The sequence below is a fragment of the Gavia stellata genome, chromosome 26, assembly GCF_030936135.1.
Source record: "Gavia stellata isolate bGavSte3 chromosome 26, bGavSte3.hap2, whole genome shotgun sequence".
Taxonomy (NCBI): Eukaryota; Metazoa; Chordata; class Aves; order Gaviiformes; family Gaviidae; genus Gavia; species Gavia stellata.
The window spans coordinates 5,611,837-5,639,367 of NC_082619.1; the positions used below are offsets into that span (position 1 = coordinate 5,611,837).

At 55.0% G+C, this 27,531-nt stretch overlaps 1 protein-coding gene across 3 annotated transcripts in view; it reads right to left on the bottom strand.

Moving 5' to 3' along the window:
• The window catches only part of LOC132319265 (protein CEPU-1), a 351,714-nt gene continuing 324,183 nt past the window's right edge, over nucleotides 1–27,531 (bottom strand). For 2 of the 3 annotated variants that reach the window (XM_059829638.1, XM_059829636.1), the window contains 5 exons: nucleotides 8,569–8,703; nucleotides 7,752–7,872; nucleotides 5,790–5,941; nucleotides 1,779–1,811; nucleotides 1–101 (listed from right to left, as the gene is read on the bottom strand). In XM_059829638.1, the coding sequence (XP_059685621.1) occupies nucleotides 1–101; nucleotides 1,779–1,811; nucleotides 5,790–5,941; nucleotides 7,752–7,872; nucleotides 8,569–8,703 (542 nt within the window). The remainder of the gene's footprint in view (nucleotides 102–1,778; nucleotides 1,812–5,789; nucleotides 5,942–7,751; nucleotides 7,873–8,568; nucleotides 8,704–27,531) is intronic. The other variant, XM_059829637.1, reaches the window with a different exon arrangement.

Below are 27,531 nucleotides of genomic sequence, written 5' to 3' on the forward strand. Positions count from 1 at the left end.
TCAAAACTGGCGGGCTAGCTGAGCAAGCGGGAGGGCCAGCAGCCACGCGCAGCCGCCTCGCCGCCACGCGCCGTTGTTCCCGTCGTGCACTGCGCCAGGGCCTGCGGGAAGGGAGAGAAACGCCCGCATGGTTAGCCACAAAGCCAACAAAACCCGTAAAACAAAGAAACAAACCCAACAAACCCAGACCCATTGGGCCCCCAATTGCACATGGTGGCATTGTCCCATGCGAGAGCTCCCGGGGCACCTCCATCCACCCATGCCGTCCTTGAGAGCACAGCGCCAGCCATCCCCGTCCCCAACGACCCCGGTCTTTGGGACACAAGCCCCCGTGGTCCCGCTTCTGCCCTTAGTCACCATTCCAAGACCATCCCCTGCTCATTGCCGCCAACCAACCTCCTCCAACACCCTTTTGTTTGTCCAAGTTTCCAGCCACGCTTGTAGGGGAGGTGATAGCTTTTGCCCAACACTGCCCACACTCTGCCAGCCCTGGCGAGCCGGGCACAAGGGTGATCACCCCGTTGTTCCCCACTTGTCTCCCTTGGGGCGGGGGGGGGCACAATAACCATCTGTCCACGCAGCAGAGACACCGCCAGCAGCCGCAGGACTCGGTGTTTTGCACCACCCCAGAGCCTGTGTGGGGCTCACCCCTGAAGACGCGCTCTGCCCACTGGCCTGGACCATCTCAAGAAGAACGAGATGGGACGAGGAGGGTGGTCAAGAAGAGCCAAGCCCATCCACGCCTTTGGGGGTCATGGAGGGTGAGGAGCTCATAGCTCACCATGGGAAAGAATGTGGAGGGTGCCTGACCCAGTGGCTTTCACCAAAACACCCCAAACAGTTGGCCCAGGGGAACACTAGGCTGGGAAAAGATCTCAGGAAGGCATCCAGGCTGGTGCCCTGACGCAGTGGGGCTGCCCACGAGGTCTGATCGACCCCTGCTTTTGAAACCCCAGGACACATCCCCTCGCTTCAAAGCCCAGCTGGGGCATGGAGAACCATTAACCATTTGGTCTCCCACCAGTAGTACTCTTCCAACACACTCACAGACCCCTCACAGTGCTTCCCACTTAGCCCCAAACCCTGGCATGCCCAGGCAGCTGTGCTCAAGGGCAGATCTGGAGATGCGATTGTCTCTGTGCTACCTCCGTAGCCCTCCCGACATCTACAAGTCATCCCGAGGGCTCACCACTCAATGCATCACAAATGAAGCCACCTGGCTATGGAGCCCCAAAAATCAAGATGACGCCAAGCCAGCCGACCAGCCAATAAAGATGGCATGGCAGAGCGCCGGCCTCCCTGGCCATGAATAACGCTGGGAAGAGGACGGGACGCCTCTCCATCCCTACCGCATCCCAGAAAAGAGGCATTAGAAGCATCCCAGAGGAGGAAGGACAGGCTGCCAGACCCATTTATGCAGCAACATGGGGAAAGCGGACCACAGAGACATCCCTGCTTGCACCCCAGCGACAGGGAGGAGACTGCAGCGGCAATGGGGAGGGACCGCGGGACGGGGCATGCAGAAGGCACAGACCACCACCAGCCGGGGCACAGTAGGCTGGCGGGGAGGAGGCAGGATGGGAGGCCAGCTAAACAACAGCGAGAAAGCCCTAATTCATCGCTATACCAGCGGGAGCAGTGGGGTGGTGGGGCAGGAGGACGAGGGGGTGAGTGCCACGGCTCCCACCGGGACAACTTGGGGCGGGAGCTGGAGGGGCCCACAGGCAAACAGAGTAGGGGGGAGCACTGGCATTGCGGGGGGTCCCCAAATTACTGACCTTTCCAGGGTGTCAGAGCGGTAGTTGTCTCTTCTAAAAATTAAAGAACAAGTGAAAGTTAAGGCAATGGAAAGCATGGGCTCGAGATGCTTCGCTCAGCCTGCCCTCGCCCCAGGGCGGGGGAAAACAAGCAGATGGGGTAGCAAGTGTGATGCTGCTGCCTGAATCGTGCCCTGGTCCTCTGGGGCCACAGTCCCCCCGTCTGGGAAGAGTACTACACGAGTTGAGACGAGCTGCCTGCGGGACCCAGACCTGCGGGGGTCCTGGCAAAGTCCGCAGCGGCACCCTGAGCAAAAAGCAAAGCAAGGGGGCTGCCATTTGGGGGATTTTGGGGGCTCAGCTCTCCCCCAGCTCCTCCCTCCACACGGGTTCAGTGCCCATCCCTCTCGATAACCCTGCAACATCCCAAATGGGTTTATCGCCTGACACCAGCCTCTGGGAAGCCATGTGGACTGTGCGACTGGGGAGAAGCAGAGGGCTGGTTTTTTTTTCCCCAACTCCACAAAACGATGTGGTTTCACTGAGCACTCCATCACATCACAGACAGCACCAAATGAACCGCTGAATGAGGCGGCAGGCCTATAATAACAAGTGCTACGCGTTAAATAAAGCCCCAGTTGACCTCCCTGAAAAATTAGATTAAAAAAAGGATTAAAAGATGTACGCTACATTAGCCTGTGTTGCACGGCCCTGGAAAGGCTCATGTCGTGTACCCGCGGGGATTAAACCTCCATTTGGCAGGGGGGGAACCCCCAAAACACTTGCTCGGCCTGAGGAAAAGGGGATAGACACAGTATTGGCTCCCCAAAACAGCACAGGTGAGAGGTTTCTCATGCCACGGGCAGCGCAGCCATCGCATGCCACTTCCCTCTCATCTTTCATTACGATAAATAAAGACACATTAATCGTCGGACCGAAGGATCTGGTTGCTTAGGGACCAATGAGCTCGGCCCGATGACACTTGCTAGCGGCACGCGGGGCCACCCGTGTTGCTGCTAATTACAAAGGGGATTGCTGCTGGCAGTGCTGGGGAGCCCTGCGCCAGGAGACGGGGGACCCCCGCGCATCACGGTCCCCTCGGGTCCGCCATGGATTAGGGTGGCCTGGGGAACCACCACTCCCTGAGGGGACTCAATTAATAAAGACTGAAAGGATCATTAAAGCAATGTGGCTTTACGGAAATTACAGGCGGTCAAAGGACTCTGATTTCATTACCTGATGGGAGTCACAGTCACAAAGCTAAGGGGGATCATGAAATAGGCTTAGACTTCAGCCGGATGCTTCACTGCGTCCTGCCTGACGCTGCCATGATGGCACAAGTCATAGAAAACGTGGCTCATGGGTTAGAAACCAAATACCTGACAGCTCTCAAAGCCATCAGCAGGGAGAAGTTCTCTTTAACTTGGGGGGCTTTTCATCAAGCCTGCATCTGTGGATGCTAGACCAAAGTCCCATGCTACTTAAGATTTTAATCCGATAAATCCATAGGGAGCCTACAAGGTTGAGGCTAAGGATGTACATGAAGCTACATCGGGTGCTTGGCACAGCCGGCTTGGCACAGCCACCCTAAGGACGGACTGGGGCCGCAGTGGCTCTGCAGTGCCAGAGGTATCCGTCTCCCTGAAAAACAGGGTTATTGGGAATACCCATTACCAGGAAGCCTGGTGGGGAAGAGAGCTGAGATAGTTCCTAGGCAACGCTAATGATGGCTTAATGGGCAGGTAAAGACACTAATGTTCATCACATACAGCACGGACTTTTTTGGGGGAGCAAATGGTTATTAAACTCATTAACATCCAAGGTTAGCTCTATATCGGGGCTGCGGGCACAGAGCCAAGCATCCGAGATGGAACGAACTCCTCTGCCGCAGCTCAGGGAAACCTAACGGAACTGCTGATACCAACAGCAGGTGAGGACGAGCCCTTCCTTTGCTGCCACCCCCACAGCAAGGCCCTGGGAATCCTCCACTCTTCCCCAGAGAAACCGCTTCCCTGCCCCGGGGCTCCCCTGAAGCACATCCAGCCCCTCCCCAAGGACCGCGAGAAGCGAACATCCATCGCTCCCCAGGGTCTCAACACACCTTGCTGCAACGACGCGCTAAACAACCCAACACATATTTCAGGACTGCCCGCTGTCCCGATGTACTCTGCAGCGCTGAGCACACAGCTTCCTAGCCCTGAGCCACCCCACTGAGGGACCTGGGGACAAGGAAGGCTCGTCTCCCCCTCCACTCCCCTCCAGACATACAATAACAAGAGGTGAGGAAAAGACAAGGCAGAACAGCCAGGGACACAATGCTTTGCTGCACAGAGCCTTGCAAGTCACCCGGCGCACGCTGCTTGAGCTCGAGCGCTCAGGGAGAAAACAATGGAAGAGAAAAACTACACGACGATGGATTATTTACAACTTTGTAAAGACACCGGCATGGGAGATGCCTGGGATGATAGCAGCTGGTTGCACATACATCGTCCCCCTTCCAGGGAGAACAGAACTATGCGGGAGGAAAAAAGGGAGCGCTGCTTTGGAGGGGAGAGTAACAAACACAACACACCGCGTGGCCATTGCAAAAGGGTGACAAACACCACAGAAGCGCCTACTGAGCCCCTGGCAAGCTGGTCACTGTACCCACTCACCCTGAACCAGAAATCTGCCCACGCATGTGTATGACAACGGAAGGAAGACAGAAGATGGGCATTGCCTTCTGCAAAGATACTCAGGAGGACAGCAGCAAAGAGACTGGATTTCCAGGGACAACTTCCTCCTACACTGCAACACTTCCTCCCTTTTACTGGGTTTTCTGTCCACTTCTTGGCAACCATCACACACCTACAAGGCAGCTGAGCACCCACGTTTGGACCCACCGGGACCCTGCTGCGCTCCAGCCCCATCTCTCCTATGGAAGAGGGGGTCTCCTGCACGCTCTCTGTGGGTTTAATTAAATCCTTTGTACACGCTAGGAAAGGGTTTGCAATACCAGGATGGCTCGAGGCTGTAGGAAAACGGCGCTTTCCATCAAACGCTCTTAGCGGTGATTAATGCCAACTTCCACACCGCTCCACGGTTCGCTTACCACGGGCCAGTATTAATGTCACCCACGGTCAGCACTCACCACGGGGTGGGACTGCCAGGAGGAGGGTGGGTGGCAAGGAGGAGGACAACGCTGGGAGATGATGGAGGTCCCCAAGCCCCGCTTCTCCCATACGGTTCAGCAGCGAGGACCACGCGCCCCGTATCCTTGGCAGTGAAATATTCCCACAGCAGTGGCCGAGGACGAGGCCTGTCATCCATCTCCAGCTCTCGGGGGCTGTGAGAGGGATGTGGGGAGCACGGCCCCCTGCTCTGGCTCTGCCGCTGCCTGAAGAGGCTTGACAAATGTGTCGAGGAATTACAGCCCTTCCCTTCCAACCCGCTATCCCTCTCATCACAGCTCCAGCACACAGAGAAAACAGCCCCTGGATGAGAGTACAAAGCTGCTCTGCACCTTCCCGCCTCTCTCTGGCACCATCAGTAAGAATATATCTGCTTGTCAGGAGCAGAAAACGTGACCTGGAAGGTTGCAGAGCCACAGGGGCTGTTTATTCTCAGGTGGGCACAGGGTGCACCGCACGGCAGCCCGCGGCATGGTTCCGCAGGTTTGCCACAATGACAAGGAGCAGCATCTCTCCTCCCACTGATCAACACAGGAGGATGCCTTGGAACAGAGGGTCTCCTAGGTATTCATCAGACCGAGAAGATGGAAACCCACAGACAAGTCCTAATTTTGCATCGACGGCGGACCCCAAACACGGTGCCAAACACCTCAGAGCAGTGGCAGACATGGCGCCTGAGTCAGGAGTTAGGTTTGGAGGCTTTCACACTTTCCCTGGGCTCGCCACAACCTCCGACCCATGTGCCGGGGCAGAAAGGATCAGCAGCAAACGCACCTCTCCCCCAAAAGACAAGAAAGACCCTTCCCGTGTCTCGCGCATTGGTGGTCTCACCGTTAAGCTGTGCCCCCTCGGCACTACTCACCGTAGAGGATCATGCTGGCGTTGGTGTTTCCTAGCTGGTTGGAGGCAACGCAGGTGTAGTTGCCGTAGTCCTGCTCAGAGACGTTGAAGAAAGTCAGTCTGGAGAAGAAGGCTTTGTTCTCCACTTTCAGTCCTTTCTGTCCTTCAGCCAGCCTGGGAGAAAGGCAGAAGGGGAGAGGGTCATGGGGACGGTGTCGGGAGGAGAAGTACCAGCTATTTGCCATGAGCCGCTATCCCTGGTCCTGCCTGAGAGCAGGGACATCAAGCTTGGGGGAAAGATCAGGCATGAAGAGGGAGAAGGGAAGGTATTGGGAGGGATACGGGAGATGAACGCTGCTCTGCTGGGTCTCGTCCCTTAGCTGCCAGCCCACACCATCCCCATGATGTCTACAGGCATTCCTCACAGATGCAGAGTCACTGCTGAAGGGGATGGCTTTGGGGCTTGCCAAATGCCGTGCAGAGGGAGGGATGCTCACACGCCCAGGGAGGGCATCTGGGAAACGCTCCTTCCCACCCAGCAGAAGAGCCTGACTTCCCTCTTGCGTTGGCCTCAAGGGCTCCTCAGTCCTCCCGGCTCTGCGGGATGCCTTCTCGCACCTTCCCCTTCCCTGACCCCCGCCAGCTCCCCGCATGCCCCAGAGGGGGCTGGCAGCACACCCAGGCAGCAGACGCTGCTGCAAACCCCTTTGGTGGACCCAAATGCCGGCACCGCGGCGGGCTCTGCACCACGTAGCGGGGAGGCGCTTCTCAGCCGTCACAAACAGTGAAGCCTTAACCAAGTGCTTTGACTTCCCTGAACCGGTGTCCCCTTCCCGCTTCGCTCCTGCGGCTCTTTTACTTGCTAATTCCTCCCGGGAGGTGCTGGATCCCCATTATCACCCCTGACGGGCTCCGACTGCCGATCCAGGCGGGCTGAGCCCGCTCCTGCAGCCGCTTCGCAGACCCTTGTGATCTGACCTACTTCTGAGCGAAGCCTTTCATCTGCCACGCAAACATCCGTCGCTTTGTACACTCCGCCTGCTCCTTTCCTCCCAAAACAGCCAAGGCAGGTGGCCTCAGCCTCCCCTGTAGCTACTGTAGCATCTTCTTCAGCTAAAACACGCCTCCGTATTGGTGACCTGTGCGGCTCATCCTGTGTTTGGATGCCCCACGGCCCCTCTGGGTTTCCCAGGGAGAAGCAATGTTAAAATGGGTTAAAAAAGCTTTGCCTGGGGTCAGAGAGAGACATTTGCACGGGGGTGGGACACCACCCCCGTTTGCGCTGCTCCCTTCCTCACTCCCCAGCCACAGCCCTGTGCTGCTGCTTTGGCAGGACATGGGAACTACCAGTTGACCCAAAAGGGTGACTTTCACCCCAGCGCTGGGCAGGCCGTCCCTGCGGCGTGGCAAACCCTGTCTCTCAATCGACACTGCATTTCTTCTGCCTTTCCAAGAGCAAGAGGCTGATGCTGCCTTCTGGCCAAAGTGCTTAAAAAGATGACAGGGATTTCATCCGCTCCTAAGTACTTGGATTTGCACTGCCAATATCGCTCTTGGCCATTATGCTTCACCCAAGTGGGGATTTACCATGAGACCGTGAACTGGAGGCACGGGCAGCAGCGATCTTGCCCACGCTGCCTACCCAGATGGAGGCCAAAACCTGTCTGACAGAGGATCCTGCAAAAATCCCCCCCTCAAATGCCCCTCATCTATTTTCCACTGTGCAGACAGCGCTGAGTTAAATATAAGGCTTTTAATAGATACTGAGTGGCGGCAGCTCCTGCCAAGGTGCCCGGATTAGCCCCCGACAAGCACAACCTGCTGCTGTCGGAGGGGTCCTGCCTCCGCATCCAAACCCGGCTTGTGCCGAGGGTTATCGGGGATTCAAACAGCTACTGCAGCCCCGTTGCCAAAGCTGCTGGCACCAGGCGCAGCTCACATGGGGTCGGTGCGTGCCCTCCCATTTTGCCCTCCGGGCTCTTACCGCTTGTCATCTTTGTACCACTGGAAGTCGGCAGAGGGGACGGCGGAGGCTTCGCACAGCAGGATGCCCTTCTGCCCCACCGGCACCCCGGTGCTCTTTGCGTCCGAGATGTACGGCGGGTCTGCGGGGAAGACGGGAGTCCGGGTTCAGTGCCTGGCAGCCTCCCACGCCCTCCCCTTGCTCCTCAAGCTCCCTTTTCTTTCCCCGCATTTAGGAAGGAATCAAAATCATTTCTGAGCCTGGGCTTAGCTCCTCCCAACGCTGGCACTGCTGTCCAGGGGGTTTTGGGCAGATGGGGGACCCCACGCTTGCAGGCTAGCGTGGGCTTCTCTGAGGACCAGAGCCCCACGACTCTCGAGAACCATGTGCGACCCTGTGCCAACCCCACGCAGCTGAAGGGGTGGCCAGAGAGGAGTTTAGGAGGGTCTTCACCTCTGCCTCTGAGCACAAATGGTGCTGCTTTCTTCCTCGCTCTCCTTCTTTCTCTCTCGCATTGTTTCTAAAGAAAAAAAAATTCCTATTTACTGCTCACTTCTCTCCTCTCCCTGGAGGTTATCGGCACAGCATCTCACCATGGGTGGAAAACCCAGGTTGATAGAGACAGCTGAGGAGGAGGTGGTGGGAAAAAATGGAGCTTGAAAAGAAGGGGAAACAAGGGCAAAACGCCACCTGCTCAGAAAACTGCCATCCTCTGTCTCAGCTCTGGGGCCCAAAGGCTGGGTTCGCCCCGCTTCCCACCCTCAAAGTCCCACCCCCTCATGAGGAAGTACGGTGACCCGCTCCGTCCCCAGTCCCCGACAGCCCCCAGGCTACTCACAGTTGACGGTGACTTTGACTCGCTGGACAACGGGTGCTGCCACGTCATTGGAGGCACTGCACTCATACTCGCCCGACTGCTCCCGCGTGATGCCCGTGATCTCCAGGTACTCATCCTCGCTGATGAAGCCCACGGCTGCAGGGGCAGAGGGAGAAGGCTTGTGAGTGATAGGGAGGCACGGCCAACCTGTGCCCACCAGCTGGTCACCATCTCTGACCATGTCATGCTGCCCTGGGACACCCACCCGCCAAGTCCCGGCTCCTGGCATGCCCATGCGCCTCTGCCGCACCACCCTGAGAAAACTCCAGCCAGAAATGTGTCTGAAAGCGCTGGACCTCTGCGGTGGCCCCGGTCCCACCGAGTGCATCACTTGCTGGAGATAACATCCCCAACATGCACAGGATGGGCAGAGCGGTCCTCGCCAAACCTGCACCCTGCTAGAATAACCTGAATTCATCTCTCCTTGGCATCTGCACATTCCACCCCACACTCCTGCTGGGAGGCACCACCGGGTTTGCCCAGCTTTACATAGACATCCCTCTCTAATTTTTCAGCTTCAATTCATTCACAGCCAGTTTACCCCCATTAGCTGTGGTGCCAACATCTCCCTTCAGCTGAATCGCTTTGTCCCTGTGCCACTCCAGGCTCATTTCTGCGATGCCCGTGGTGGGTCGCACTCGACCCCCTCTCCCCAGCCTGGGCTGCACCACAGCTCCTGGTTTTGCTCAAAGTCGGGCAGATGCGATCAGCAGCCTTTCCTATTGTCCAGTATCTTACAGTCCCCCCCTTCCTTCCAAGAGCCTGATTTGCTTTGAAGCGCTCCTGGAAACCCACGGCGCTTGCCTGGCAAGGCGCAAGGTGTTGGGCCGCGATAGTCTCCAGGTTGACGGAGATGGCGGTGTTACAACAAATGCAGAGTTAAAGAAAGAAACCCGGCAGTTAGGACACGTCCGCTGAACGTCCCGGAGAAACGCCGCTCGCCCCTGAATGAATGGCGGGTTTTTGACAGCCCCCAATCGGGGACAACTTCTCTCTTCCTTTTGTTTACATCTCCTCATCGGATCTCCCGCAGCCGAGATGCTGTAATTACTGTGCGAAGCATCTCCGAGACCAGTGTCACACTTAATATTCCTATAAATTTTAAACGGTAGTCCTTGGTACATATGTGTGGCAATTGGTGTCATATTTTAATTAGGCTTGCCCTACACCATCTGAAATTAATAATAGCTCGAATTACCAGTGTAATTTATAAATTAACATTGCTGCAGCATTAGGAAATAAATTAGCTCTGGACAGCTGTTTCTGGGAGTGAGTGCCAATGGCAGAGAGGCCGAGCACAGGTCCCCGGTCCCCGGGGGACGCGGCGAGCTCGGCCAGCGGAGACGGACGATTCTGCGCTCGCCCTTGCTTCCCACCTGGCTACTGCCATCTCTGCGCTAGCGTGACCCGATGGGCCACGGCTCGCCGTGCTTGACCGGTCAACCGCATGCATCTTGCTCCTCACAAATGCATGCAAACTATACACGTGGGAGGCTCCTGTCGGGGCACACACCGTCTGCATCCCACTGGCTGATACTTTTATAGCATCTCTTCCCACGGTACATAAATAGTGAGCGCGGTCACACGCCACCGCCCGCCAAGGCGGCCGTCTTGAAAGCACACATACGTGGGGGTTTGCATGCGGGGCCCCGAGCCAGCACCGATGCAATTTCTGTAATGCCCCTGCACAGCCTGACACGGTGGGCTCCTGCGGCCAGCACCCCGGGCACCCGCTGGGATCCTGCTGCTGCAATCCCAGGTGCCGCTACTGACAGCTCAAACTAGTGCGAATACGCTCAGCCGTAATGAAATCACACCTTAGCTCTCCCCTGCACCAGACCTCGTGGTAGCCACCTCCGCACGGCAGTGCTGGGACTTTGCATGTCCGCTGCTCCCTCGCACACCCGCACACTCGGCAGCCGAACCAAGGACCCTGGGTGCACACGTGTGTGCATCCCACCATCCCAGGCTGACCCAACTGGGAAGGCAGCCCCGCACTGCCCTGCGAGCTTCGGAAAAGGTTGAAGCGAGTTTCTCCTTGCAAACCACCGTGATGAATTGCTGACATCCACCCACACCCTCAGCCCCGCGCCAAAATTCTCACCCGAGCGGCTCACAGTCAAAACCGCTGAGCTTGTCAGTACTTAGCGCAACTGAAGGGCAAGATATGAAGGCGTTACCCCAAGATCAATATCCTTTGGAGACACACAAATTGCAGTGTTACATCTAGTGGCCCTGCAGCACTGTGCGCTGCAAAAAAGGGAAAGGGGGGGGGTGTGGAATAAATCCCTTTTATGGCTGACCTAGAAGCGGCTTCTCTGTAGCACAGCGCTGCCTGCTGATAAAATAACGACACAGCCGGTGGCCTTCAGATGCTCCGTGCGCAAATCTGACTCGGGTTTGTGCAAAGGCTCAGATAACACTCCGCTTCCTAACTAACCAAAGGCCCTTCCCTCAGCGCGCCGGAGCCAGCTCGCATGCGGCAAGAATTAGCTCTCGCCATGGCCGAGCCGTAGCATGCATCCCCCGTTTGATCTGGGAGCAAAGCGGCTCGAGTGCATTTCATTACCCAGCAAAAGACTTTGTTAAAGTAACTGTGAGGGTCAGCTTTCCACCTGCAAAAGCTGAGAAATTGAGAGACGAAGGCTTCCTCTGTGCCTGCGTAGCACTGGAGTCTGAGATACGTGCATCGTAATTGGCCAACGGAGAGGCAGAGCGCAAAGAGTTCGGGATTTCAGGGTATGGCGCGCTTCGTATTGGCACTTGCGGGATTTTGGCTACAGCCCATCGACCCTGACTCGCAAAGCCCGCCCTGGACTCAAGTGGGATGCTGTGTGCCGGAGCTGACGCCTGCTTTTGCCCTGAGCATGATCTGGTATTACTCATGCTCAGATAACGATGACGATAGCATTAGGAAGAACGTCCCTGCTAGAGGCTCTCGCCAGATCCTGCTTCCTTAGTGCCAGCTACAGCATCTCAAGGAATAAGGTGACACGAGGGATCCCTGCCCTGAGGGCATCGTGCCGGCACTGAGTTGGACGAGGGGCGAAGGCGCAGACTGAGAGTAATTGCTGAACGGCTTTGGCTCCCTGGCCTCTGCATTTTTACCTATTTATAATGGGAAGTCTTGTTGATAGTTGGACAAATCTCATTCATTAGTGACTGCCAGGAATGGAAAAACAAATAGACGGGACCGAGGGAGCAGTGTTGGGGTTAAGCAAACACAATCTGTACGTGCAGACCTTGCTTTATAGAAAGCAACAGGGTGCCCATGTCACCGTGGCTGCTGGGGTCCCTCGGGGCCGGCGGGCCACGGGAGGGACATTTATCGGCTCCCCGGGTTGCACGGGGACACAGATGCTGCTTTGGGTGAAGCTCAGCTCCCCGGACTTAGGAGCAAGGCAAGCCCCAGCCCAGGTTTTTGTATGGGGATTATTTCTCCAACCACTCTCACATATATCAGGCCCTTTGGGATTCCTCCCACCGCTCACCTGAGGCTGGAGCTACAGCAATGCAATGGGCACCCAACTGCCGTGGTCCCTGCCTCCGAAAGCACCCAGAGCTCGGGGATGTTCAAGGCAGGGCGGGCCCAGGGCCCCATGGCTCCAGGAGCTCCCCCGGGGCTGGCACCAGCCCTGCTCCGCCTGGATTGATGGTTGGAACATTTCAAGGCTGTCTCTGCTCGAGCACAATTAGGAGCTGAAATATTGCAGGAATTAATGGGCGAACGCTCTCATCTCCTCAGGAGCTAGAAAACCAGCACAGCCAGCACCCATCATTATTATTATTAATACTAATAATATAATACAGGCCAGAAATGGAACAGCCACAGACTAGGCAAAAGCGTAATCCTTGCTCATCAGCCGAGGATGATGAACTAACCCGGTGCGAGCTGGGGAGATGGAAAACCAGAGCTTCAATCCACCTGCTCGGCGAGCAGGAGCCTGCGCGCAGACCGCCACGCACTACTTAGGACTTGCTCTGCCAGACCTGCAACTCTGCAGATCTCCATAAAACACCTCGGGGAAGGGGAAGCACAAGCACAAAGGAGCAAGGGGGAAAACTCAAACCCAGAGATGCAAAATAGCCAAGACAGACTCAATGCATAAGGACTGCGTGATGCTCAATGCATCATGAGCAGAGCCGGGGAGCTCGGCAGCGTTTGGCGTGGCATTCAGGAGACTCCCGCCAGAGATGGCCGAACGCCACGGCAGCGAGCAGCCCGGAATACAGAGGTATAGATAACCGAACGATGTCTCTTGCGTGGCGCAGATAAGCCACTGTGGGTACATTAGGGAGATTGCCATCGACAAGGCAGCGGTCGGTGCCGCGCATTGCACGGTCCCCGGCACAGGGGAGCTTGGCTGTCACGGTGGCGGGGGAGCTGTGGAGGCGAGATCCGGGACCGGCACAGAGCACGGAGGCAGACCCAACAGACGGCAAAGCTATGCTTGGGGACCCACACAGTGCGGATGCGATGAGGTGCAGGCAGATGCCTCGTACATCCATATTCCTCCCCTCCCTGCCTTTCTCCTTCGCTTGCTTCTCCTCATTTTCCCAGCCCAACTCGTCTCCCTTCTGCCTCCTCCTACCCGTTTGCTTCCATTGAGCCTCTGACAAGATAATAACTCACTGGAAAGCGAACACATGTTCCCAAATTAATTACGTGCCAGTGTCCCCCAGCTCACCATTGCAGCCATGTTCAGGTCTCTAGGACACATCGCTTATGGCTCTCCCTGGATGAATGCTGCCCGTGATGCCATTAAAAAAGCTTTGCTGAACAGGGAGCGAGGCACTATCTGCCGCTGGGTCCTGCCAGCGACCTGTGGTGCACCGAGGCAAGCGGCACAGCTACCGTCATTGCTTCTATGGACCCTGCTAGCTCCTGAGGACCACAACCCTAACGAAGCGCTCCCTGCCCCTGCTCCGAGCCAGGTGGCACATCATGCCAACCACGTGGCATATCTTTCATGCTGCCGTGTGCCCGTGCTGAATCCCGGCACCTCAGACCAAGGCGAGCCAGCCCAGCCATCCAGGGCTGTGATATTTCCACCTCTAAAGCTCAAAGGCGCAACCTCAGCAATCATCCCGCAATGGGTTTCATCTCTGGATGTCCCAATTCCCAGGGCCAGTCCTGAGGAGCTACCCTGTCCGCTACGCCGTGCCGCTGCGTTTTCCAGGCACTGATCCTACTAGCTGGGATCGGCCAGAGAAGGAGAATATTTTATGGAGATAATTTTATTAAAATGTTTACAACAATGCAGATATTGACATCTCACTTCGATCAATAGCACAATTTATTGTCCTTCAAGGTGAACATTAAGCCAAGCTGCCCATTAGTCAATATTTACCTCCAAGGTCTATAAATCTTTATACGGGCTTCAGCGGGTGTTGACAGCGGCTGATTCCAGATAAGTAAAAGTAAGAGCGTGAAACATTGCTCCTTTTGGAGGTGAAATAGTAACTAGTTAATTACAGTCCCTACAGCGATTCTGAACTATCAATTTATGGCTACTTCTGGCAATAAAAATTAACATCGCGCAGACTCCTGGCTCCAAGTGACGTGCTAAAACCGAGAGCCATATATTTCAAATGTCACTCTGGTGCGGTAGTGATGGCCGTGCTATAACAGTTTATAGTAAATAAATAAAACACGCAAAGGTGATAAGAGCAAATTGTCGGCACCCGAGACCCTCTTCACCTCTCCTCCACTGTGGCAGCGGGTGGAAAAGTGCAGGGCGGGTGATTTAGTAGCATCGCATGGGCAGCTCAGCTCCCGGCGTGCAGGGAAGGAGGTGGGGGAAGGAATCACCCCAAACCCGGCCTCTCAAAGCAGGTAGGACTGCCCTGGTGACGTGGGTAAAGAAGAGCTAAGGCTGCCTCCAGCACATGCCCTGGCTGAAGATGGGGGAAGCACCTGCTTCACCTCTTATTAATCAGTATTACCCGCTCCTGACTGCTCAATTAACACATACAGAATGAAGTTCAAGCAGTTCAAAAATTCCCTTTCCCTTTTTCTTTTGATCAGGCGAACGACACGGGTTCGGGCAGCTTCCCCTCCGCGCACCCCATCTTTCCGACTCCCCGGTGTCGGCTTAACGCCGCCACTCTCCGGCGGAGAAAGGCTGGGGGTAATTAACCTGCTGGAAATCATCCAGAGCAATCATTAAAAAAAATGATTTTTTTTAAGATTACCCTATCGACCCAGGCAAGCACGGCATGCTCCTCTCCTCCTCTCACGAATATTGCATCCCTGTATCACAGGCTCCAGCTCATTTCCATCCGCGACCCCCCTTTAGAAAGCACACCTGCACGACCAGTGTACGGCAGATATGGGGTATGAACCTCCTCTTCGTCATTTTTCACAAGCCTTCAGAAGAAGGACCGTAATCCCAGAAATAGACATATAGCCTATCAAAGACTGCATTGTGCTTACACGGGGTCAAGTCTCTCTCTTTTTTGAAGTTTGCTGATGACAAGGAAAGAAATCTCTCCTCTGACATGTTTTTCCATGTTAATTAGCATGTTTCCGTGGCCTGATACTGTGCAAAGCCCCAGGGGATGGTGCTCTTGCTGCTGGGTTTCTGCACGGCGTTCGGGGCTGCGGGAGCTTTGCAGTAGCTCCCTCCACTGCTGCAGCCTGCGGTCCCTCCTCATCCTCGCACCCCAGGGGTGGTGACCGTCACCAACTGTGCCCCGTGTCACCAAGAATAGGGGAAATATCCTGTTTTCTTTGTTCATACCCTTTATTTGATTGGATTTGGCAGAACTTTCACAGCCAATTTTGCTCCGTGCCCTCATGCGTGGTGGCATGGGCTGTGAGGGAGAGGGGTGGCCAGTGCCAAGGGCTGTGCCGAGGGGTCCCAACGCACCCCAGGCAGGTGCAAGCTGAGCGATAGATCCACGCTTGCATAAAGTCCTTCTGCTGCACATAAAGTCCTTCTGCACTGGGATTGGTGTCCCCTCCTATCCTGGGCTGTGGGAGCCTCTCCTCGTGCATGGCCGTGCAGCACCACGGCTTCTCTTCTTGCAACTATTTTGGGCATAACGGGGAGCCGATGTCTCCTTCAGATGCAATGGAGAAGCCTCCCAGGCATGATTTTGGGCTGTCGTGAGCAGAGCTGAATATTTCTGAAAGCCCTGCCTCTGGCTGCCCATGAGCAGAGGGACAGGACATGTGTGCCCTCTGAACACAACCGCCAACCGGGAGCCATCACGAAGGCAGCCCGCTGCCAAACCTCTGCTCTTTGGTGCCAGGGAAAATGTTTTCTTCGACATCTTGCACTACTCAGAGCTAGATCTGAGACAGGACCCACCTCTGTGGCTGCGTTTGCTCAGCGCATCTACAGTCAGCCCCAAGACCATGCTTGGGGCTCGCATGTCCTACAACTACTCAAATATTTAACTATACATGGGTGCATGCAACACATCTCAATAGTCGCTGAGACATGCAACTTGCAGAGACCCTCCAGATGCCACCACATCGCCTGCTCCTGGTTGCTCAGCCTATATTCACAGCCTATAGGCTATATTCACCACCCACACCACGGACAGCCAAAGCAAGGCATGGGGGGCTGAAACGTAAGCAGGCTACCCTGGCACGGCCACCTTGCCACCACGCCCTGCGTCCAGGGCCGGACCTCCCGCACAAAGCCGTGCCGTGGCGTGCCGGGGATACCTGCCCAGTCCGCTCACCTCACCGGCGCTGCGCAGCGCAGCATAGTCGGGCAAGCCGCCCATTATAGCACCATTGTGAAGAGTTTTTAGCTTAAAAGTCCTTGAAAGTTTCCCACTGTGACTCGTCAAACAAGATCTTTTTCACTTTTCCTCTCTTCTCCGCTAACAATATTTATACTCATTTCTTTTATTGAAATCTATCTGCCGCCTGTTCTATTAAAGCTGCCTGAGTGGCAGCTCCTATTCTCCGGGAGCCCGCAGCCCATCTATTCTCCAGACAATGAGGTACAAGCAGTCTATCTTCTATTGTGCTTCCCGGCCTTCGGCTCTCAAATCTTCCATCTCCAAAAGGCATGTCAGAGACGCCGCCACGCAAAAGATTGGAATCCCAGGCTGCATGGGGGCTTCCCAGCGCCAGCCGGGCTCACTGCCCTGCCTTTCCGGGCAAGCATCTCCGGGGAGATGCTGCCGTGGTACCCGTGATCCCTCGGGGATGCTTCTCCCCTATCCCCTGCGCACCGCTCTTTGTCCTTAAACATGGTTCGTCGCTGTCAGGCAGCTGCTGCACACGCAGGGCTCGCTGCTGCCAGGATGTTTGCACTCCTCAGACAACTTATTTGTTACCGGGAATAAAAGAGGAGTATTAAACCCTTTGTTTGCAAGAAGTAGTTCCTTGGGAAATAAAAGGATTATGGAAATTAATATTTAAAGAAACAAAACAAAACAACTCAGGGACCAACCACCCTTGAACGAGGCTCTAACTCAGGAGCAAATGAGTCGAATAAAGAATGAGCCCTTTTATTCTGCATCCGGGAGAGCCGGGCTAGCTCGGAGGCAGCTCAGGGCTCGGCAAACTGGCAGCAACTGTCTTCAGCCTCTTCCAGTCCCTGCCTCCTCCTGGGCTGCTGGTAAGGATGCTGAGCCCCAGGAAAAGGTCCGGACAGCACGCGCCACCCCATTAGAGCAAATCAGCAACGGTTGCAGTTCACGAAGCGCCTAAGTGGTGTCAGATCTGCAGCAAAGATGAGTGTAGGGCTCATTAGAGAGCTGCTTTCCTTAATGATACTCAGGCATTGTTCGCAAGCACAGAGCCGGGCACCCCCCTCCTCTGCCCCTGGGGTCCATGGACTCGGAGGGCGAGGTGGTGGCCCTCGTGGTGGCACCAGAAGGGATGGATACTCCTAGAGGAAAGGTTCGGCAGAGGCTGTGACCAGCACTGAGACGCTTCCCCACGCAGCTTTTCTGCCTCCTTGCAGGAATGCATGCAAAAGTCACATGGAAACCAAACATCTTCCTTCCCATGCTCTCTCCCACAGCCTAGAGCCAGACCCTAACGAGCCGCACAACAAGAAGTCCTCTCCTTCCTTTCCTTACTCTTTCTTCCTCCCCGCGATTTTCTCCCTGTTGCCGCTTGCAAGGTGAGAGAGGACAGCGTCGCCAGAATGAAAGATACTCCTGCGTGCCCTCTCCCAGCAGCGGCCCTAATTCATTTTTCATGGCCCCTTGCAGTGACAAAAGCCGCTGCTTCTCTCTTGTAAGCGTGCGCCATGCAATAAGTCAAAGCTGATGTGCATTTTCCCCCTGGGTGCCGAAGCTGTGCTTTTGATTTAATTTGTCCTGTTGTTTGGCTCTCAGCCTTTGCCGGTGAGTTCCTTTGGAGAGGCAGCAAGGTAGGGCCCCATACGTGCAGAGGGGCTGCCTGACAGATGGGGTCCAGTGGGTAGTGTTTAAATAATTTGCTGCAATGATACCAAGATGTTGGAGTGACAGATGCTGCTGGAGAAAAATCGCTCAAACGCACGCATCCTGTTTGCGGGAGCGCTGCTCCTCCATTAAATCCTGTTGCAACTTGGCTTTCCTGGAGTCCATCCCATTTCTGGCAGCTTTCTCGTCGTCTCTAGGAGAAGCTGTAGTGCACAAGGCTTGGCGAGGAGAGATAACAACAAGAAATGAGGTGCTCCTGCCTGCTATTTGCAGGGGTCTTGCAAAGCCCCTGAAAAAATGTCATAGGGCTTCCCAGCTGGGAGATCAACCACATCCCCTCCCAACCACATGCTACTGCATGCAACCGGCATCGCTCTGCAGGCAAGAGCATCCCTGTCCCCAGCCAAACTCAAGGAGCCCGGCTTTCCTCTGGATTTGTCTGAAAAACAGCTGCTGGCTGCCAGGACCGTAGGGTCCCTCTGGCTGCAAATTTAAACCCAAAGGCTGTCTCCGTAGGACAAGCTCTTAAGACGCAATTGCAATCCAAAGCGTTAAATGGCTGTAACCTCGGTTAAGCTGTATCTCAGCCGCATTAAGAAAATATCCCTAGGATGGGAAGCAAGTGGCATAATGGCATTAGAATGAAAAAATCAGCATCAAGTGCCGGCTAAATCCATCCCCAGTGCTGGCGAGAAGTCACGGGGATCTGGGAAACTTTCCCTTTCCCTGCCTATCCCTGCACATGGCTCCTAGCAAGCCCAGATGTGGCTTTTTGCAGACGGGGCATATTTTCCCTCCCTCCTCTTCCCCGGGGACCCCTCCGACCCCTCTTCACCCTCCGGAGCCATCCAAATCATGGCAGGGTGAAGCTCGCTGTCTCCTCTCCATCATCTTTAGTCCGTCTTTATTTTTTCAGACACGCTATTTTCCAGCCCAGTGGCCTTGCTCTGTCCCTCGTGTTTTATGGCACTGATGTCTCCATTTCTGGAGGATCATTCGCAATATTGCGGCTTATTGAGAGAAGGCAGGGAAATGCACGGCCGGCGAGACGGATGGGCTCGGCACGGCCGGCGGGCACGGGCAGCTGGTGAGGGTGCCGTGAGCTTGGGGAGGGCAGATGGAGAGCGGAGGGCCATGCCAGGAACTGGTGATGCTGACCTCCGGGCACTGGGAGGGACTGGGAACAGGGGGACCGGAGACGGGGCTGAGGCCCCTCGCTCAAGCCCATCATCCCCTCTCCAGGCCTCCTGTGAAGGTATCAGCCCCGCTGCGGGTGCTGGGAGGGCGGCGAGAGGCATTGCTCTGCAGGGGAAAAGCCATTTTAAATAACAGCAGTGTATCACAGGAAGGGGAAAAACCCATGGGCTACGGCATTGCTCTGGCTTTAAATTATACTGTAGGAGGATAAAAATAAAAGAGAGGAAGACAGAGAGAGAGACCAGGAGGAAAAAGAATTGCCATTGTTTTACCAAGCAGATGGGAAAGTTCAGGGGATCAGAAAAAGACTATTATTATCTTGCCTCGACCGAGAGAAGATGGGAAAGGAAGAGGCATTTTTTTCTCCTGCAGTGAGGAATACTGTGGCAGAAGTCATTTCAGCAAAGAGTCAGAAGGAAACGGTGCCATCAGCTCTGGGCAGCACCCGAGTTGTCCCCACGGCCCGGGCACACCACTGGGATTTGGCTTTTTGTCCCCTTCCCCCGGGCAGCGACACCACACCAGCACCGCTATTGCAAGGGGGGGGCGGTGGGCAGGGGAGGGGTGACCAGGGCACACATCCCTCACCGCCTCCAGCTGCGGCAACGTGCCAGCTGTGCCGCCAGATGTGCCCGCTGCCAGTGGCGCTGCAGCTGTGGGCCCCCCCTCCCTGGCGCCGCCGGCTCCTGGCCCCCCGTGCCGACACGAGCTGCCTGCCCGGCCTCATGGCAGGACCACCTGCCCCAGCTACCCAAAGTCCTGCTGCCCTGCCCCAGAGCATTCAATTTAGAATCACAGAATCGGAATCATAGATAAAAACCCTTAAGATCATCAAGTCCAACCGTAAACCTGGCACTGCCAAGTCCACCACTCAACCATGTCCCTAAGCGCCACGTCTACATGTCTTTTAAATACCTCCAGGGCATTTAATTTGCTACAAACCATGCAAAAATACACTAAATATGCAACAAATCTCCCCGCTTTTCCTGCTGGTCATGTCACCGTGAGCAGAACAGGATTTTTTCCCCGCAGTTCATGCAACAAGCCCTTTTTCTGTGTATGCAACAGTACTTATAACTCCGGGGTGATTCGCTGCTGCTGTTCAGCTCAGCACGGGGCAGCCGAGCAGCTCCGGCTTGTGAGCACGTTTCAGCTCCTTCCCCATACGAGCGCAGCAGTGTTTCTCAGCCTCGCCAGAGACAAGGAAGCTCTCTTTCTACCGATGTTCAGACTAGGGGAAGTGCGCAGCCTCAAAGCCAATGGCACTGGCCAAGCACGGACACCAACTACTGATATACAAATCGGAGCAGACACTGCTGCAACATCTTCCCTGCCAAGCATCAAGGTCGTGGGACAGGGAATTGAGGAGATGGAGCGCAGGTCTAGTCCGTTGGAGCATCCTTCGCCCACCACATCCCTCCGTCCAGCCAGTCTCTTCACCACTCCAACTTCTCTCCCTTGCCCTCCAGCATATTTTGCATGGTTTCTTTCTCTTCTCCCCCCTATCCCTCTTCCACCCTCTGCCACGCAGTCCTTCCCTCGGTCCCGACACCTTGCCTTGCCACCTTTCCACCTCTGCACCCACATCTCCCCCGCGCCCCTGGGACACGGAGAGGGGCTGGCAACCTGCCCTGCCTAATCCTGCGGCTACCGACTCCTCGGGCACTTAATATTCACGACAGAGAGAAACATTTCACGGCGAATTGGACGCACATTCAACTGGAAATGGAAATTTTATGACTCTTCTCACTCTGCGCCGCAGATTACACCAGCTGAGAGAACATGGAAGCAAATGAACAACCTGCGAACTGTAAAGTATATTAATAATGAAATCACAGCCTGGGAAATGAAGGCTTTATTCTGTTTATATTCTGGTCCATTAATAGAGAGCGCTCGCGCTAGCTCCACCCCATTAGCCGGCAATCTGCGCAGGCGAAGAGCGCAAGGACGGCAGCGGAACGGCGGTGGGGGACAAAAAGCTCTTTCCCACTGGGGAAAGCTTCAGAAGGGCAGGAGTTTGGCTCAAAGCATTTCTTCGCGCTGCCTCCACCGACGGCTGGTGCGGGCAGGTGAAGGCGGGGGATGTCTTTGGCCTCGGTGCCCTGTCCTGCGCAAGCTCGGCGAGCGGAGCAGATATTGCAAGGGAAGGAAGGGAGCAGAACGTGATGCTGGGAAGAAGAGGAGCATGAATTCAGGGGAAAATCAGCTCCAGCACCACCAGAAGCCCCCCAGCAAGGTGCCGGTGCCAGGAAAACCATCCATGTGCAGCTTTGTGGTAGAGCCGTGCTTCCTCCCTGCCAGGGTTTGAGCATCTCCACCACCTCTCCGGGCATCCTTCCCACCCCTCATCACAATGTCCCGTCCCTCCAGCGATGGAGGTATCCCACTTGTGTGCCCGCAGCCCCGAGGCCACGCTGATGGCGGCAGACCGAGCTGGGCTAGCAGGGCTCGGGCTAAGAAATATTTTGGTGCTATTCCCCCCCACCCAGCCCTGCCCTTGGCTCGGCAGACCTGGGCCACATGTGAGGCAGCCCAGCCGGGCTCTCTCCTCCCCGAAAACAACTGCAGCGGCTTATGCAAAGCACATCACGGGAGCTAAAACGAGCCGGAGCTGAGTTTTCTATAGCTGAAGCGACCTGGTGTTGACAGAATGGGGACGCGTTTCCACAGCTCAGATTTTTATAATAATACCTCGGGGGAGTCTCTGGCAAAGTTTGGCCCAAATATAATTAGTTTGCACAGCTATTAGGGGCTGATAAAAGGTTTTAATTTGTGTGGAGATCTCTTGAATCTCAGACACTCCTGTCCCTTGCTCTTCCCCACGCCAGCCGAATGAAAGGCGAGTCCCAAGCAGGGAGCAAGCTGCCGACACAAAGCCACACGTTTACCCGGGAAGGAGGGAGCGGCGCTCATCGCTAAAGAAGAGACAGAAAATCTGGCAAGCTGACAGCAGCGGCGTGTTGGGTTTTGTCTGCCTCGTCCCACCACACCAAAGAAATAACTAACATACCCCCTTCTTCCCATAGTGAGCCAAGGCACTGCTGAGGATGGAGAAAAGCCACCGGCACACGGCGGTGCTGCCGGTGGTGTGAAAATCACTGTCTCTGCACAAAGCCAGAGCGGAGGATGCTCGGGCGGGGGGGTGGCGAGGGCATTATCCTGGGCAACGGGAGCGAACGGAAACTTCCCCGCTGCCCCAACCCAGTCTTGCCGCCACTTTGCGCATGCAGGGTTGACGAGATTGTCATGCAAATCTCAGCTTGGGAGTGAGCAAAATAAATCTCCGATAGTCTTATTAATACGGCTTCGTACGGGGTGCCGGCTCCCTTGTGCCGGGCGTGGCGGCAGCACCGATCGGGAACGTCTGCAACACCGCGGTGGCTCTTGCCCTTGCAGGAAAGGTAGCCAGCACCCGACGGGATGAGCCAAAGGATAAAACATGGGGGTGCAGGCAGAGCTGCCTGCTTTTGCTCCCCAGCATGGGCAGCACCTGGCAGCACCGCTGCTGCACGACAGCGACCGGCTCACCCGCTTCCCCAGGCTGCGATAAGGAGTTGAACACACTCTGCCTCTGGCAAGGAGGGAAAGCGTGACATTGCAAAGCTATGTTTAGGGAATATGCTGAAGCTGAGAGGGTTTTTTTCCCTCCTTTTCTTAAGAGAAAGACATTGCCTCATTTGTAGCTGGTAGGGGTCTTGTTATTTTTGTACCAAGATGCATATTTTAAAGGCGGCTATGCCAAATATGCAAATAAATCAGCTCAGAGAGTTCATTTCCACCATGCGGGGAATCAAAAATATTACTTTTATATATATACACGTACAAGTACATAACCTCCCATTGCTTCGAAAAAGCAGGAGGAACCAGGGCACATCAGTGGAAGGGAGATGCTAAAAGGAGCTACCCACGGCCAAGCACTTAGCACATGGCACGCTAACTGTGTTTAAGTCATTCCTTGAGGAAAGCAAAACCTGGACCGCACGATGCAATACCACCGGATCCTGGCTGCTCCATGCCCGGTCCTGGCTCCTGCTGGGCCAGATCCTGCTCCCATGGGAGCCGATGGGGAAGCTGCTGGCACTCAAGGGACTAAATATTCACCCTACTTCTGGCAGGATCCCATTGCTGGTCACAGCACGTGTCCGCATGCCTTGCAAGCGACTCCAGGCAATGCCAGCTGCCAGCTTCTCCTTCACCATGACCATGCACAAAACTAGTGTCCATCTCAAAGCCCTGCTTCTCCAAGAGCACTGAAACTTATTTATTTGCACCCCACATGATGCAAACAGAGCCAAGCCACCAGTGACCCTTTTCCCGGCCGATCTGTCCGGTGCGTGCTGATTAAGCGCACATCAAAACCGGTGGCAGATTTACAGGTTAACAATGATTTAGTGGAGTGCACCGCAGCCAAATTAATGCCGGCTATAATGTAGTTTACCTCATTAAACAATGCACACCAAGATCCTGTCTGTTGTAAAACAATTGGTCTCTGAAGCCTAGTGTTCATCTTCCAGGGTTGCCGGGAGATAATAAATGGGTAATATTCCGGCGATAATGGTAATGGAGTCACGGCTCAGAGCTAATATTATGGCAAAGCAGTAATTATTTCAACAGTAAACAAGGGGACGGTTGAGCTGCCGACAGGATTGGAGCCGGTTGAAATGCTTCAGTTAATGTAGCTGGAGCCCAGGCCTGCAACTGCCTCCTGGAAGGAGGATGAGGTGCTCAGCCACCGAATGAGCTGGACGAGCCTCCCTGAGACACCTGGCCACCACGAGACTGGGAGGACGCATGCAACGAGGTGAGGTGGGACGTCACGTATGGCGCAGTGACCAACCCAACCCAACGCTGCAGCTCAGGGCTGGCTCTGTGCGCATCATACAGCCACGGTAGGAGGACTCATGTCGCTTCTTTGCGACACCACTTGTGTTGGCTTACACATCATCTCTCCCAATCCTTCTTCCTCAAGAGGGGCTCAAACCCCTCATTTCTGCAAGGCATTATAAGCTTTGCTTGGCTCTTTGGTATGTGTTCAGCCAGAAGCAATGCAGACAAACCCTCCCTGCTGCCTAAACACTGAGAAGAGAGGTGAGGCGGGTGCTTGGCCTCCTCCAAAACCACCTAAACCCTCAACAGGAGACAAGAGACAGTGCAGAAACACAAGATCCAGGTTGAACACAGAAGCAGCCTTACACAAACCAACTGCTCTCTCCAAGAGATATTTCCCTGTTAAAAGGACCAGCAGAGAGCATGACTCTCCAGTCTGAAGTTAATGAGGTGACTTGAGGCAAGGTTAAAGGGAGCAATGTTGTGGGACACTGAGCTGATCACTGCAAGGGACAAGGCAGCACAGAAGCAGGCAGAGATTTCCCCACCCAAGTGGATTCCCCTTTTCTCGGTGCCTGCCGGCCAGGCTCCAGACCTGACGTCCGACCTACAAATATCCCCTGCCTCCTGTCCAGAAAGGATCCTGGGAAGATGAAGGACAGCAAGCAATGTGTTCAATAGACAAACCTCTGAGAGGTGAGGACGTGTCCCCTTCCCAGGGAAAAGCAACTCTTCAAGCCGGATTTTTTTTGCAGTCGCTTGTCCTCTTGTTTTAAGCCCCGCCAAGAGCCAGAGAGAATCAATATATCCAAATATACCAGACTTCTCCCAGAGTCCCTTCGCTGGTTTGCTGCTGATGTATAGACAGATGATCTCATGAGACCTCTGCCACATCAGGCCACCGTGTCTCATCTATCTTAAGTGCATATACGAGCTGTGATTACTACTGCATCTGAGCGCCTCACGTCTTGAATGCATTTATCCCCCCATCGGTCCTGCGAGACAAGGGACTGCTATTGTACCTCTTCCAGGGAGGAGGTGGAGGGCCACGGAGGTTAAACGGACTAATCGCCGAGGATATCCGGGCCGCAGCATCGTCGGGACCCTCCAGGCATCTCCCCTGCCTCCTGCCTCTGCCTTACAAAGCACCCAGGCAGCACCTACCCCACAAATCACAGCTCAGACTCGGCTCAGGACTCTGGCTCCGCACCAGACCTAGCTTTCAGCGCCGAGCCTAATCCTGAGATTAATGAGGGATTCCTGCTATAAAGACCTCTCGATCAGACCTCTTAAGAGTAAATACACCATCAAGGCAAACCGTAATGTTTTCCTACCCTGGCAGCCGCTGTCTTAAGCCTTATACCAGAATCCATCATACTACAGCAATATTCAAAAAGCAATTAGACAAAACCATGGCAGAGAAGTCCACCAAGGGTTGTTAAGGATGACAACTTGGATGCAGCCTCTGGCTCAGGACGTCTGTGCATGGCAGACCAGTGCCGGCCAGGCAGGTGTGCCAGCAAAGGCATCTGCATGCACACACCTAGTTTTTACACCCTTTCCTCATGTCCCTGGTCCCATCACGGCAGGATAACCACGCTTACTGTCTGTCTGACCACAGAGCCCTCGTTATCATTTCTGCTAAGCCATGCCCGCTTCTCCTGGACAGAGGCTGCTGAGCCCTCATCCCTCCTGGGAGAGCCCTCACTGCAATTCCTCAGCACAATTTCCCGAGCTTAACAGGAGGCATGACGAGTCTTGTGGCTGCAGCACGGATACTCATCCCCCCCAGTTAGCTCAATACGGTGCCACTCGCTCTGCTAGTGAGTAGCTCCGCACACTTCAACGTCGCCCTGTGCCCGGCAGCTCGGGACGCCGCGCTTTTTCCTAGCCAAGGAATCCCAGCCTTCGTCCGCCGAGAGATGAAAACCAGCCTGACAACATGGCAATCGCCATGACAACATCAGAGTTAGCCCAAAAGATAAATAAAGAGCCCAGTAACTATGGAAACACCTGAGTGACCCAAACCAGACTGTTAACTAGAAGACCTCTTTGCAGTTTACAGATGGCATCGGCACCGCGAGGCCGGGGACCGTAATACATACGAAGCCTTCAAAACAAAGAGATGCTTGGCACCTATGGGTGCAAACACAAATGTGCATGGGTGCACACAACACTGCCTTTCAGACCCCGGACTGTAACACATCTTGGTTGGACTGGCCAAGGGTTCACAAAACCCTTCTCCAGAGCCAGCATCCCACTATTGCTCATGGCAGGAGGATGAGGATGGGCGCAGGGAGGGCCAGCCACCATGCAAGGCTCTGAGCAGTGATGGAGGCATCGACAGGGCCAGCACTCATGCGATTCACTAGCAGAAAACTCTCTTGCTCAGGTTCACTCAGCTCTTGAGTTACACAGAGAAAATTCTCTCCTCCTCCCGGCTGTGGGGAACTCTTCCAGCCCCCAAACCAAACTGAACCTCAAAACCAGGCTTAACGGCTCCCATAACGTGGCAACAACCGCAGATGTGAAAATTCAGCAGAGCTTACCAGACCAAGCCACTAAACGCATATTGCACTGGACCAGAGCAATGCACGGGAAAGAAAACAGCCGAGCGGTCAAGGGAGCTGGGAGTGGCTGGAAAAGGGTCTCGAGTGAGATTAGTCACTGGGGAGCCGGGCTGCTCTTGGTGTAAATCCTCTGGAGGACCCAACCTCATGCTCTCCTGGTGAGCAAACACTCTTATTTGCTCCATTTCCCACCAAGAGCCGCACAGCAGGCTTACAGCTGCCAAGAAAATAATAAAGCCCGTGAAGTGCCTTTGCACAGAGGAGCACTCACCGGCGTAAGCATGGGGACCAGCTCCTTCAGCTACCAGTCTGTCCGTGCCTGGCACAGACAGCGCTATCAAAGCCTCTCCCCAGCGACATCAGTGAGAGCCGCTTACCCATCCGCTATGTAAACCCTTAAATTATGCACCAGCTTTCCCTTAACCAATTCTCCCTAGTCCCTTTTCTCCACTACTCCAAGCAAGATGGAGAAAGATGGCGAGAAGAAACAGGAGGCGGCTCGCTCGAGACTTCCCCCAGGATGAGTGGTGAGGCAGACCTACAACTGAGAGAGGGGCCGGCAGCTAGCTTTGGGTCCCCGGCTCGCTGCTGGCTCTCCAAATTAGAGTATATCCTACTAGGGAAAGGGCTACCATCTCAGCATCTGCTATAGCCCCTCTGTGCACCTACCCTGGCTCTTATTTCAGTCTCCACGCTTCCAATCCTCGTCTCTCCTATGTGCGCTGAATGCAAAATGGAGAAGTAGAGGTCCCCCTTGGTGGCTTGGCAGACCCCGAGAGAGAAATAGAGGAGCTGCCTATGGAGACGGGCAGCCACCGAAGTTGTCTCGGGCCACCTCTGGGCTCAGCACCCTCCATCAGCAGGAGGCCAGACTCAAGTAAATCCTCTGTGATCACTTGTTCCCTTTGAGTTTTGAAAGCAGAATGCCTAATCATGGCCAAAATCAGGT